This window comes from Xiphophorus maculatus, chromosome 3, assembly GCF_002775205.1.
Source record: "Xiphophorus maculatus strain JP 163 A chromosome 3, X_maculatus-5.0-male, whole genome shotgun sequence".
NCBI classification, from domain to species: Eukaryota; Metazoa; Chordata; class Actinopteri; order Cyprinodontiformes; family Poeciliidae; genus Xiphophorus; species Xiphophorus maculatus.
Window position 1 is genome coordinate 15891477 of NC_036445.1, and position 14037 is coordinate 15905513.

At 37.6% G+C, this 14037-nt stretch overlaps 1 protein-coding gene across 1 annotated transcript in view; it reads right to left on the bottom strand.

Annotated features, from left to right (window-relative positions):
- Positions 1-2848: 2848 nt before the first annotated feature.
- The window catches only part of itga8 (integrin subunit alpha 8), a 51868-nt gene continuing 40679 nt past the window's right edge, over positions 2849-14037 (bottom strand). The window contains exons 22-30 of the mRNA XM_005804694.3: positions 13244-13323; positions 11485-11565; positions 10180-10285; positions 8937-9095; positions 6461-6577; positions 6249-6362; positions 6061-6162; positions 5848-5970; positions 2849-4086 (exon numbers count right to left, since the gene is read on the bottom strand). Coding sequence (XP_005804751.3) covers positions 3997-4086; positions 5848-5970; positions 6061-6162; positions 6249-6362; positions 6461-6577; positions 8937-9095; positions 10180-10285; positions 11485-11565; positions 13244-13323 — 972 coding nt within the window. The 3' untranslated portion in view covers positions 2849-3996. The remainder of the gene's footprint in view (positions 4087-5847; positions 5971-6060; positions 6163-6248; positions 6363-6460; positions 6578-8936; positions 9096-10179; positions 10286-11484; positions 11566-13243; positions 13324-14037) is intronic.

Consider the following 14037-nt stretch of genomic DNA (forward strand, 5'->3'; position numbering starts at 1 on the left):
CCTCCCATCCCATTCTCCTCACTGTGTTTGGTGATAAGCTAAATTTGTGTCATCATCCATTCTTGTTTGTAACATTTCCCGTTGCTTAAAACTTAATTGTTGCTTTTACTGTTGAAAAAAGCTGATTTTAGTAAGAAGTAACTTTCATTAAGAAAATGACTTACTAATGAAGATAAACACATCTGTAATGGCACATTCTCTCATCTTTGCCATTTTGAAGATTGATTAGAAGATATGTGCATCTTTATCATGACGTGTAATCGATGAAAACTTAATTATATGTCAAAGTTTCAGGATGCGCTCATCAAATTAAAAATAGAGAAATACTAACTCTGCTTATATAGTTAGTGGTTCTAATAAATGTGTCATTGGTAAGTTTATTAAAATATTTTTTTATTAATTTGGATGTTTTTTCCAACTGAATAAAATAGAATTAAAAGTTGGACTTCTTTATGTTTCGGTGTGAGACTATGTTGCTGGAATAAAAATATGCATTTATTTCGGGCTTTTTTACTCATCTGTACCAGGGGCGGGAAGGTGCGGGGTCCATCGGCATTTTACAGCCACGAACAGGAACAGATTCTCACATAAGAGAAATGCTTGCTGTCTTCTGATGGGATGTGCTGTCAGTAAGAGAACCTTATCTCCAGGCTGATTCGTAAGGAGGAAGAACCTTGCTGATGCAGACAATTTCACATATGCTGAGCTGTGAGTTAAACAGAGCAGTAAAAATGAGCAGGTGTAGAGTCTGTAGAGTAAAAGAAGACGGAACAAAATCACTTCAGAAGTTGGAGTACAGGTGCCACAGATGTGAAGAGGCTTTAAAAAAGACACCAGCATTAATTTGAAGGTTTAATGTGAATAAGGAACCATTTTGGTTAAAGATGGCTCCTGTAAATGAATAATTTCACAGTTTGTCTGTGCAATATTAAGAATGGCATAAAAGTGCCACATTGTGGTGATTTTTGAAACTGCACTTTGACATATCGGTGTATTAGAGTGAGGACGTCTGTGTGACAAAAGCATAGAAGCAACAAACAATCTCTCTTAGAAAAATACCAGTTTACCTGTTAGACATCTTAACAATTTGTAAATAGCCAAAGTCTTCCATTACAATGTCGGTCTGTCCTTATTCCCACTGAAGAGAAGTAACTCTCATCGCCTTGTACAGACCTATAAAACAATTTAAATTGTCACTGTTCAGTTGAATAACACACAAGACGTTGCTTCACCTAAGATGTTTTCTTTTGCACCAGCTTAAACAACCCAGGAAACAGTGGGAGTCAAAGACTTTAAAATAATTTTTGTAACTGGAGTCTGGTAGGATGAATTTCTGTATAAGATGCAGTGTGTCCTATCAATACAGTATGTAGTAAGTACCAATGTTTCTTTATTTTGATGGTGTTGAGATTTGTTGTTAAAATTCTTACTTCAAATGTTTGATTTGAATTTTTATCACATATATTCAAGGAAATAAAGAGTCTGAAGAAAAATGCAGAATGTGGTTTTCCTCAATGATAATTCGTACTAAGGTTCAAATGATGTCATGCAAAGTATTCACACCACTTAAACATTTACACAATTTGTCCAATTATAGCAGTAACTAATAATGCTTTTTAATTGCAGAACTTGAACATTACACTTCATAAAGTTCAATAGGTATAAAAACTTTTGCCAAGAGCTAAATTTACACTAACATTAAAGTCTGGCGTAGAAAGCTTATGGTTTTGGAAAGGAGAAAGATACAATGTGCTTTGGCAATAACTTGAATGTACTATGTGGTTTGCCAGCAGTGAGATTGACAAATGTTTTAATTCAGTTGGACATGAAAATATCTTCACTTTTTCTCACTTGTGTTGATTTTTTCAAGAGCAAGCTTTCCCACTCCAGAGCACAGACAGTAAAACGCACCAGAAGTCCATTTGCAGAACCAGTGCCATGTTACTAAGTCATTCTGACAAAAATCTTACATAAATTTAGAGTTTCAGATTGTGCAAATTTTAATTTGGAGGTTTCGCTTTAGCAAATAAAACAAATTATGCTAATTTGCAGTAGCTAAAACTAAACTAAAATACAAAAATAAACTATTGCTCCAATGATGAATTAAAGTCATTTTATTCCTAATGCATATGCTTCATAAAATTTATGACCTTAAATCTCCTTAATAACTGACTTAGCAAATGGACAGAAATCATGTCTTTGTTTCTTTTACAACCTAATAAATACCACTTTGTGTTTTGATTCAAACTCAGATATACATCAATTACAATGAAGATTGCACAAAATACAATTGGTTGATTAGTTTCCATTGAAATAAAACAGAAACACATTTAATAGATGCATTTTCTTTCAAAGAGTAACCGGCTTGTATTGTTTCAAGCTGCTGCTGTACGGAAAATGTTCTGAATGAAAAAGAAAGCAAATGAGCAGCTACCTCTATTCATTCAGTCCTGACATGAATGATAAATCAGGATAAAACTGGTTTATCCTGCGCAGAGAAAACTTTATTCCATTAATGTTTCTATAGGACAACAGCTTCATGGCAATTAACAGTTCAACTAATCAAACAGAGTCTAATTTGAAACAGAAAACATTCACAGGTATATGAAAAGTGTTTAACTCGCTTAACTGTTTTTGTTAGCAGAAACCACTATAAAAGGTTATACAGCTAAAAGCCACATGGTGGCACTGTTCTGCTTCTGTTGTCATTTGTTTTCTGCAGGGCCAGAAAGAAAGTCAGCATTTTTCAATGCACCGTTTGGGGGAGCAAGAGTCCTTCCTCTGAGTTAAAGAAACCCAGCAGTAACACTGTGAAACTTACCTGCGCATTTAAAGCAAACCACCAAAATCCTTTAATAACCAAAGTTTTATTCGGATAAACCTTCACATTTGATGTAAAAATGAAAACTTGCTCAAAAATTAAACTTACATTTTTAAATTACAGCATTGCTGACAACCAAATACTTTCTGACTGATGCTTATTCACATTAAAAACATGTGAATAAACATGTAATCTGATGTGTGAATGTCAGCAATATATATATATATATATATATATATATTTACTGCTGTGTTGTTTATAAAGTCTCATCTTCTCCAGAGAAAAAATCTCAAAGGTTTGCAAACTTAAGCAAGCAGTGTGAAGCTTGAGCTGTGGAGATGTGCTCTTTTTCTTTAAACATAAAACCCCAGAGCTGCAACAAGACAATAAGTTATTTATTTTGTAACAGTTTCATCATGTTGGTACTTGTCTAAAAATGTGTTGCTTTTAGAAATAATACTTATCTAACACAACCAACCAATCTTACAGTATATACACATACAATGAAGACATGAAGCTCTAAAAAAGTAGTGCCAGTGTAACAACAAGCTTCAAAATCACACAACACCCAAATATTGCACATACATTTATAAATATACACTTTGACATTGTGCCCCTTTTCTATACCCTATGCATGTGGTAGCGTGTTTAATGAATGTAAATGTAAACTGCAAGGTATACAGCTTGGTTCGAAGGAAACAGGGAGAAATTAAGTTCTGTGGATTATAAATCCATAAGCTACACTTCTTACACACAGATTTGCAGGAATTCATACACACTCACCGAAACTCATTAAATGCACTTGTGCATAGATCTCAGTTGTCTGCACAAAAACAAGAAGTTTTGTCCTCTCAACATAATCCACTCGGTCTTCAGTTGTGGTGCTTCATTGGAACGTATAAACAATTGACATGTGTGGGTAATTTAGCCTGACTTGTGTGTTGTTTTGTTCCACTTTGTGTGCTATGACCTCACTTGCTCAGGTCCCAGAGTTTGTGGCACTGCAGTTTTTTGCTTTTAGTCAGTTTCTTTAAAACAAATGAAGGTAGAAGACTTCCAAACCAGGGACTGGAGCTTCCAGATATTACAGATCTCAGATCTGAATTAGGTCATTCAGAAGGTGCAGCTTCCTCCCAAACCACAAGCTTTTAATCAAGTGCTGTCATTCATCTTCTTCAGGCATCCCCAGTTTGATCAGATGTTAGCTTCTCCTGGTCAGAGACATTGTCATCTGCTGGCGGCCGTGCTCGATCGAAGAAACCACACTGAGGGAATCAAATTCACAAGTCAATATGCAACAGAACAAAAATGTTGTCAAAGACATATTAAAGGAACCATATTAGAAAACTGTGCCAAAGTTTAAAGTTCTGAGTCAATAGATCTTGATTAATGGTTGCACTTTAAGATCTTTCAAAGTTTTTCTTTGGTCTTTTCCTGGTTTTATGCCAATTTCCACTCTAGGACTGTGAGACTCTAGAAAATCTAATAATTTTGAAATCACAGTTCAGAATTGTTCTGTCCAATTGTGATTGATCTATGTTTTCCCTCATTCTTGTTTTCTGTCCTCACAGTTTCTCCAACACTTGCTGTAAGCTTTAGCAACTGAAATGTATACCTTCTTTATATTAAGTACAGTGAAAGTCTATTCAACTGGGCAAAGAAATCAGTTGGCTGCAGAGCTTATGAAATATTGCATCTAAACTGGCCTTAGCCTTTCCAATTTAAAATATGGTGAATCCCTATTACAGTTTATTGTCGTAATAATAACTGTAATAGTTATTATTACAGTTAATAATGAAGGAACAATAGCTGCTTTATTGTTCCTTCACGTTTGTACAAATCAAAGCTAGTTCAGGAGAGTAGGAACATATTTTTTGTTCTTGTTGTTTCGACCACCTATGAACCGGTAGTGGACATCTAACCATAAGCAGCTTTACTTTAACCTATTAATTGTTTAGGCATAAAAAGCTTCCAAGGTACAAGTTTGGGCTTTGAACAAATAATGCACAACTTAAAAAAAAACAGATAGAATATGCATGGTTTATACAGAATCTTGAAGATTTTTTCCACAGCACAGTAGTGCAGTACCTATTATTGTAATGGGGTGTGAGAGTCTTTAACGTGCGCAAAACCTTTTGTTGCCAAGGCGGCAAAATATCTGTTTCCAACTGCAAAGAGGAACCTGATGACAGTAGAGGCTGCTTATCAGTGAGGTATAGCCTTCACCTACCAGCATGACCTTCTCATGTCTCATCAGGTCTTATGCCACAGTTACCACAAACTCCAGCCCACAGTGGGCTGCCAGTGCTTCTTGTAATTTATCATACTGTTCTTAGTGGTGCTTCTGGATGCCCTGCCACTGCTCTGGCAGCATCCTGAAGGATCTCAGCAAGCAGCTAAAATGAACATGACAATACATTTAGTGCTATGATCGGTCGCCTTGAATTCAAAGAATAGTTTGAACTGGTGTCTGATTCTAAGGAGAAGTGCACAAATCTCCAAACTGTGCATGTAAGTTGAACAAAAGGAGTTGTGTCCTCCTGTCAGATACTGAAAATGCTCAATATTTTGACCAAACAGCCAATAAGACATCCTGCCACTGTATTTAGTGGTGAGAAGAAGACAGGCTGACAGGGTGAGCAGCAGTGTACAGCAACTCTCAGTGAGATCATCTAAGAGTGATAAAAAAATAAAAACAAACTGTTTTTACCTGAATCTTTGGTCACATCCTTACAAACTGTACAAAATAATCCCTGAATTATTCTAGTTTTTTTAGAACTATAAAAAATACAGAAAATATCTGCATGTTATGTTGACATAGTAAGGTAAAAGGACTAAATAGAAAATGTCAGAAAAGAAGACAAGTCCAAAGAAAAACTTTCAAAAGCTTATGGTAGCCTGAGGAACTATTGATGAGTGCCACAAACTAGAAGAATGTTCTTCCTTTTTAGAACCAAAATCTTTAGAAATCGGAATTAGAATAAGAGTGTTGCACAATACTGTGAAAACTACTTCTGCTTATTTACCTTCCACATAGCTAATGTCAGCATGGCCAGCACCAGCAGGCCTAGCAGTATGGCCAGAATGATGACCCAGAGTGGAACAGCAAACGACACATCAGGAGTCCCCCACAAGACGAGGGTTCCCATCTGGAGAAAAAGAGATGCAAATGACCCCAAATTTATTTTTCCAACCTGAGAATATACATGCATAGTGATTGTTTACTGTTTCTTTCTTACTGATATTCTGTGTTGAGGCAGAGTAGGGGGCTGGATACGATAAGGCACAGATATGACCATGAAGGACACCGTTGAGTTGAGAATGTATGGGTCGTTACGCCGCTTTAAGATAAAATACACAACTTAATGGGTGTGAAAATATTCAAAGCGCAATATTTACATAATTGATGAAATTTAAGAATTACTACCTGTAGGAATGTATGTGCCCACAGTCTCGATCTAATCTTGAGCACAGCACTCTGGCCTCGATCCAACCGACCAACAACACACGTAATCCTTAGACAGGAGATGTTGGTGCAGTTCTGGATGTGGAAAGTAGGAAGACAGACATGAAGCACCTGTGAATCACTAATGAACGTTTTTCTAGCTTGTTTTCTTGAGAGAAGCCGGGGGCACTCACCAAGGTCTTGCTGCTATAACTTTCAGCTGTGCTGACAGATCGTTTGTGGCGGTGAGGAGGATCAGTGGTGTTCCTCAGGAAACCCAACAGCTCTGGGGTGTCCTGCAGAGAGGAGATCTGAAACAAGGAGACGGTGACAGAATATTAAGAGTCTGGGATTTAGAAATGGTGGATCTAGACCTTAAACATAATATTTATCAAAGAATTTCAATTTTACAGTAAAGACATCTCTGCCTTGTTTTAGTGGTCTATAAGGTGGATATAACCATTGCAAATAAGCAGAGGAGGAAGCAATAAAAATAATGTTCAGATATCTTTGGCATGTATTTGGGCTTTCTGAAGACAATTCTACAGTGAAACTCAATGATTGCCACATATTGCTTATTTTATCAGCATCAAGATTTGGAAGACGTAATAAAATCCCACAAAACGTCCAGCTGCAGAAACAAGTGTAAAATCTTATCAAAGAATGTCTGGTATAAAGTTGGATTTAAGGAGATTTAATTTCCCCGGTTACACTGTCACACTGACAATGAGAAGAAGAAAAGACAGGAGAAAATAACCCACATGTCCTCAAGTTTCAGATAACACAGATAGATTTTATTGTTTCTGCTCTGGAAGCTCAGCTTTGGAGGGAGGCCAGAGGGAACAGCTTGATTTAATATTTTAATTTAAATATTTGAAAAAGCCAGCACGCTGAGCACACATTGATTATTTTCTCTTCTCAGACCAACTATTTTTGGGACCAGAATGGCATTTGTTTTCTTCCTCTCCTCCAGCCCTGTGATTAGAAACAGAACCACAGACTTTTTAACGAATAAATGAGAACATTTTATGCCACAGTTGGCCGATTGATTAAATGACTGATTCTGCAGCGTTATCTCAGAAACATCAGTTTAAGAAGAATCTGCTGTAATCAAACCAGTGTGCACAAAGAAGCTAATATTTTCTTATTAAAGTTAAAAGAAAGATGGGATCACTGCTAATGGAAACACTTCCAGCGTCTGAAATAAGCCCGGTCCTTCCTCCATATTTTAGGATCTTGTTGGAGTAGCAGTAGTAACTGTATGCAGGACATTATTTTTTATAAAATGGGATATATTTGTCTTTCACATTTATTGACGCCACTATAAACAGCCTTAAAATAACCATCTATGGTAGGAGTACACTCTCACACTGAAAAATTTAAGCGTTTTATATTGAGTACCTTGCTTTACAGAGAAAACAAATCAGTTCAACCTAAAGGTTCTCCTAAATCATATAAGACCCATATGATTTAGATCTGGGACTAACATGGTTACATGATTATTGGAGAAAGTTGAGTTTGTGTTTGGTGAACATTTTCTGATTATTATCATTATTTATTTTTTTATTTATTTCAATGACAACTCATTTTCTGGTAGATGCTGTCAGATTTCTTTTTTAATTCTCAGATTTCAAAGAGTTCATGATGCTGTTCACCTCAGAATCATTCATAGACAAACAGCTCCACAGATCCTCCACCATACAGAACAGTGGTTTTGAGAGATGCTCTACTATTATTCATCATTGGGTTCATGGCAAACTCAGTTTTGTAGTAATGGTTTTCTAAAAAGCTCAACGTTGGCCTCCTCTGACCGAAGCAGATCGTTCATTTCAATTAATAAAGTCGAAGAAGCATTTAGAAAACTGCACATGTTTACGTTTGTGTGGGTAGCATAAAAAAGCATTTTGCCACAAGTCCCTTTACATACTTTTAGCAAATAAATTAAAAGACCGCTATGGAGACTTGGTGATCATTTGATACCAATCTTCGCTGAATCAAACTCTGACAATTTGTTGTAAGCCCCTTCCCACCGTACTCACTGTGTGGTTCTCATTCAGCTTTGTTTTTGCCACAGTTACCAATGTTAAAAAGTCAACTTTTAGAGCAATTTAAGGTGGGTTGCAATTTTTTATAGCCATGTCCTGACTTGCAGTGATCAACACATGTCTGCCTTATTTGAATGACAAGTTTTCTAGTCTTCCTCATTTCAAAGAGTGTTGAGCATTTTACCCAGAAAGAAGCCTCTGTGTCACAGCATGTTAATCTAAAATTGAAAACACTTCTAACCTCAACTTAAAATTGAGAAGTTTAAACTATAAAAATGCTTCAGCTACATTTGTGTTGTGTTGCACCCATGATTTTGTTAAAATAATATTTCATAACATGGGATTTTTGCTTCACTGAATGAATCCAAATAAAGGAAGACAATTTTTAAAATATTCGCCGCAATGAAAACACATCTTGACCAGGGGATGGTGTTGAAAACAACAAAACACTTGTCAAATGAATCAAACAGAGGGTATTTTTAAATTGTAAAGGTTCAGGACATATGTATATTTCAGGTTTATGTATATTTATTGATTTCCATTACAGCAAGTATATCTATGAGTCCAAACGTTTTGGTTTTGGAATACGTGTCAAATGCATGAGCTTGTAAAACATTGATGAAACCTGGAGGCCTTGTGGATTGAGGCTGGTGTTTGTCCGGCAGCTTATTGGGCCGTCAGTTTGAATCTCCATGGCGTACAGCAGGTTCTCATCACGGAAGCGGGCAGGCCAGCCGACTTGAAGCTCAACCTGCCCAATACTACTGGGACCGGCGTTATGGAGCTGGAGAGAGAGAAGCAAAAACAGAGAGCTGTCAAGGTTTTACCCTCTTCTCCCCTATTAGCAGGTCTCATGTGACCAGGGCTGTAATCAGGTTATCATAACTGTGGTACGATGAGACAGGCCACCTGTGTTTTCATGAAGATAATGCTAATGCAGCCTTCAGTCTCTGGGGATTGAAAGGCAAGACAAGTAAAAACTTCATCATGGTTCATTGTCAAAACTAGTGGGAATGAGTTATGAGCCTAAATCGACCCTCAATTTAATAAATCCTCTTTTTGCCGTCTTCGTCTCACCCCGATGCAGCTCTCCCATCACCCCCTACATATAATATACTGAAGCAAGTCATCCAAACAGGACATGATCCTATCCTGGTGCTGCAGGGCAAGAATTCAAAAAAGAGGGAAAAAAAACTCAGTCCTCTAGAACTAGAAGCAGCTGCCCACTGGGAAAAGTACCACAAATGAAAATCATTATCAGCTGCAGAACAGGCCAGACAATGCTGCACTCAGGTTCAATGAAGCTGCCCGCCATTTAAAGCAAAAAGAAATCAGTGCAGACTGACAATGGCTTGCTGTAATCCGTCTGCAGTTCTCACTCCTTCTGCCTTTTTTGTCGTTATCTCAAAATTTTAATTTGCAACACTCATTTATTGCACATTTCTGTGTCTGTCCTCCCTCCTTCATTACTTAACTCCTTATTCCCTTCTGTTTTTCTTCCTTCTAAGGCCTTCCTACCCTCAAAGCAGTAATTACTGCTGAGCTGGAAACCTTTGATGAGCCACATCCTAATTCTTTATAGAGCCACTAGTTTTACTGTGACTGTGTTTTAGTGTTGCTGTTTACTTTATCCCGAAGAGCTCTCGCCTCCTCTTAGCCTGACTGCAACATTCAACACCTATTTTATCCCCTCACTTTTTCTTCTTTATCATCAAAAGTAAGGACAGAGTTTGATGTGCCCTCCCCCTTCTCACTCCATAGCTCTCCACTTAATTTAATAGAAAACGGGCTTAGTAGTTTTCAGTTGATCTTTCTGTCTAATAGAGCTAATTGCTTTCAATTTTGACATGTATGCGTCTGAAATGTACCTCATATATGTGTGTGACTTGTGGACCAACGTCTTCCTCCTTAACAGGTTTCTTTTTGGGTTCCCAGTTTGGGAATGGCAGAACAACCTGAGAGGGATGAGACACCCTGCAAGGACAAATTGATTGAATGTAAACACAAAGTTTTATCTGAAAACGCACATAGGGCAACAAACAGAAAAGAAAAAATGGCCAAACAGACATGCATGGACACACACTCACACCTTAGAGCAATTTAAGAGGCCAATTAACATGATAAACATGATTCTGGACTGTGAGAGAAAAATGGAGTACCTGGAACCCAGGCATGCTTGTGGAGAACATGCAAACTCCATGCAGAGTTTTTTTCTCTCTCTTTTATCTAGAGAAAGGATTATGTTTCTTGGATTTCAATGGAAGATACCTGGTTTTCAGTAAATGTTCTGACACCATCGCCTTTCAATGCTGTTGGAACTGCAGTGTATAAATAGTTTGATTTCCAGATAATTTAGGTGCATGTCCAAAATTTCATGAGCATCATATGAGTGCTCATGAAGTTTTGTTTATATTGTCTTAATACAAACATTTAAGACAACGAGATAAACATTGCTCATTTTTATGCAGTGGCTTTTTCTGCTTTTATGAATATTAGCAAATGTACCATTTTCAGCCATGGGGGATACTTTTAATCTGCAGAACATTTGCAAACTTTTACAATTGTGCAAACAGATTTAATCATGGTTTGTCAGATTAACGGAGCGTCCATGTGCAACTTTGACATCTTATACAAAGAAAAAAATTATAAAATCAGTGCCGGATACATATGTTGATCTTCAATCTGATCACTGTTGTGATACCTTTTGTAGAGTTTATAATTAATTAACTCCAGTGGAAAAAAGACATCTAGGTTTTCAGTTAGCAGTGTGGTGGTTGCAAGCTGCATGGATGTGCAATAAACTATTTCAGCCTCCCCCCATGATCAAGGCTAATTATCCCATTTCAACTTGAGAGTAAAATCACCATCATGTTTTACAACAACAGTACTTTAAATACAACTAAAATGTAATGTTTGTTATATTTCTCCCACTTCTCCCCATTGCTTCTTCGTTTGCGTGCTCAACTGACCACACCTAAACAACAGCATGTCAGGCACCAGGCTTTGAAGTGTGTGTGAGAGCTTGTGTGTATGCATTAGCGTGGAGGAGCTGACAAATAACCCTGTAAGCATATAGTTTGGCTTGAATCTGTCAATAAATATGTGCTGTTGTATAGAAATCCAAGCACCATTTCCTACAAACAACCAAAAACTTGCAGACATGCTGGACTCACCCGCGTAAATCAAGCTGAGCTTTAGCAGCAACGGTCAAATTCAGACTGACCATGTTACTTTCAGAGTTGTCCTTGTTGGAGCTGTGGAGAAAAATCATAAACACAATAAGCAAAGCTACTTAAAAATGCCTTAAAATCTGTTTTTAAATACACTATCTAAACTTTTTTAAATTAAACCCCTTTCAAAGAGATGCATGTTTGTCATATGATAAAATGGAAACAAGATGAGTATTTGAAAGAACGGCCCAACAAAAGGGTGAAAACAAAGTCAGAAATGACAATTATAAGCATCTGTGTGCTATGATGTAATAGCCATTTCAAAACTGAGGACGCGGCTGTTCTAATCAAAAGAGATAATGAGTTCCAGCAATGATCTCAAAAACACATCTAAAGTGATTTTGGTATAAGTGCTAACATAAGCTTCTGGAACGGCCCTGACCTCAGTCCATTTGGGAATGATGGGCTGTCCTTTAAACTCAGTCAGTTTAAAGGAGCTGTGTGAATTTTGCCAAGATGTCCAGACAAATATTCAGTCAGAATTGTGCCAGAGGCTTTTTGATGGCTGTAAAAACAACTTGGTTGGAAGCGACAAGCAACAAATATAAGTGGGAGTGTATGCATATTTTTTTAGCATGCATGTATAATATTGACACTATAAAGACAAAAATAACAAACAAACAACAACAGTGAATTCAAAGTTTAGACTCATGTTTATATTTACAGGATGTATTGAAGTTTCTTGTTGTGTTATCACTGTATGTAGGAGCTATTTATCTACTTTCAGTTAAATCTTGGAATTTATATTATTTAGTTCATTTTTATTTGCTTATTTTCTAGTTAATTTATAATTAGAATGTTTGTTTAATTTGTTATTTTCAAATAGGTTCTTTGGTTAGTAATTCACTTAATTAGTTGATTAATTTCAGTTTGGGACGTGGGTGTGTCACAGTATAAATAGGTAGGTTTTAGTTAGGTCATTATGCACGTGGGTGGTCACATGGTTTTTTTTACCAGTGCCAGTATCAGTCAGTCAGTCATCAGTCAATCAGTGAGAGAACAGGTGCAGGAGTCAGAACAGGACAACTAGTAGGATCCTGTGAAGCCTGCAACTTGTTTTTATCTGGAAATTGGAATAAACTAACGAAAGAGCTGCATTTTGACTGTTTCAATCCCTTTTTTGAACTGCGTACGCCAGAAACCCCACGGTGCATCAGGTGACTATTTGAGTTTAATTCACTTTGCTTTGATCACTTTTGACTCTTGAGTTTGAGACAAATAATCACTACACTGTACAATGGAGGACAAAGAAAAGTTCAAATAAATCAATAAAATCTCAAAATGAATGTGACATTTTGTGTATGATGAGTGCATGTAAAGTTTTCACCCAGACTGTATGTCTTTCAATTCATGCATTTCAATTCATCTCATTTATTACAAAGAGCTGCTGTTTTATTAGACCTCAAAATGTCCCAAAACTCAAAGATGGTCATAATGAAAATAGTATGATATTCAGCTGACTCCTTGAAGGGTTCGCTTTGTGAATAGCTGCATGTACAAAATGACAAATGGTGCAATAAAAGAAACAGTTTGCATTGTGTTTCTCCTGTCCCTAGCTCTCTCCGTCTCTGTGGCCAGCCACATGAGACCGCAGACAGTGGTGGTATCAGCACGGACTCGGGACACATGTACACAGATCAGAGGAAAGACAAACAAATCCCTGTGTGTATGTTGTGTGTGTGTGAGCTCATCATTGTGTCACCTGTGGATCTGTAGCTCAAAGCTGATTTTCGGTCCGGAGTCCTCCAGCCTTTGGACTGAAAACCTCAAACCGACGGACAGCTGTTCAGGAACATCAAGAAACCCAAGAAACAGAGAAAATGTATTAAAATCACGTGACGACAGAATGAAGAGGGACCCTATAGGAAGACGGTGAGGAATTAGATGCATGTGTACATCAAAGGCAGCGCTGAACAGACAGTAAAATCCTTGTAACCGGATCCCTCCCATTACTTCATAGTCACAATATCTGGATTGTGTATGCATGTGTTGGTAACAGCAAGTTTCCTAAATCTGACAAAAGCCAGACTACAGACACATACTTAAAAACCACAGTCAAGTTCCTCGTCTCTCCTCTGTTTAAATCTCCCTGTCCTCCAGGCTAACGCAAAACACGTGGAGGCTTTGGTATGCCATCGACTGCAGTGGCGCGTGTGTATTTACAGCACATGTGATCTTCGCTGAAAAACAGGACGAGCCTCCGATGCAGAGTGGGGGAAATGACAGCATGCAGACTTGTATTAAAAACTTCAAGAGCCATGTCTCCAGGGGGTGAGGGGCTACAAAGTCAAGCTATCTTTACGGGACACGTTAGGGAGACTTGGAAGGGGAAGATCTAAGGAGGCAGGCATCAAATGTGGAACGAGCCTCCATCATCTAATGAACATATGAACATAGAGGATCGGTGACAGGGGAGCTCAAGGACAACACAGTCCACTCTGCTACTGGTCTGTCGTTTGAAAACCTGAAAGTTCAGGGAGTTGCCAAAAGTTTTTT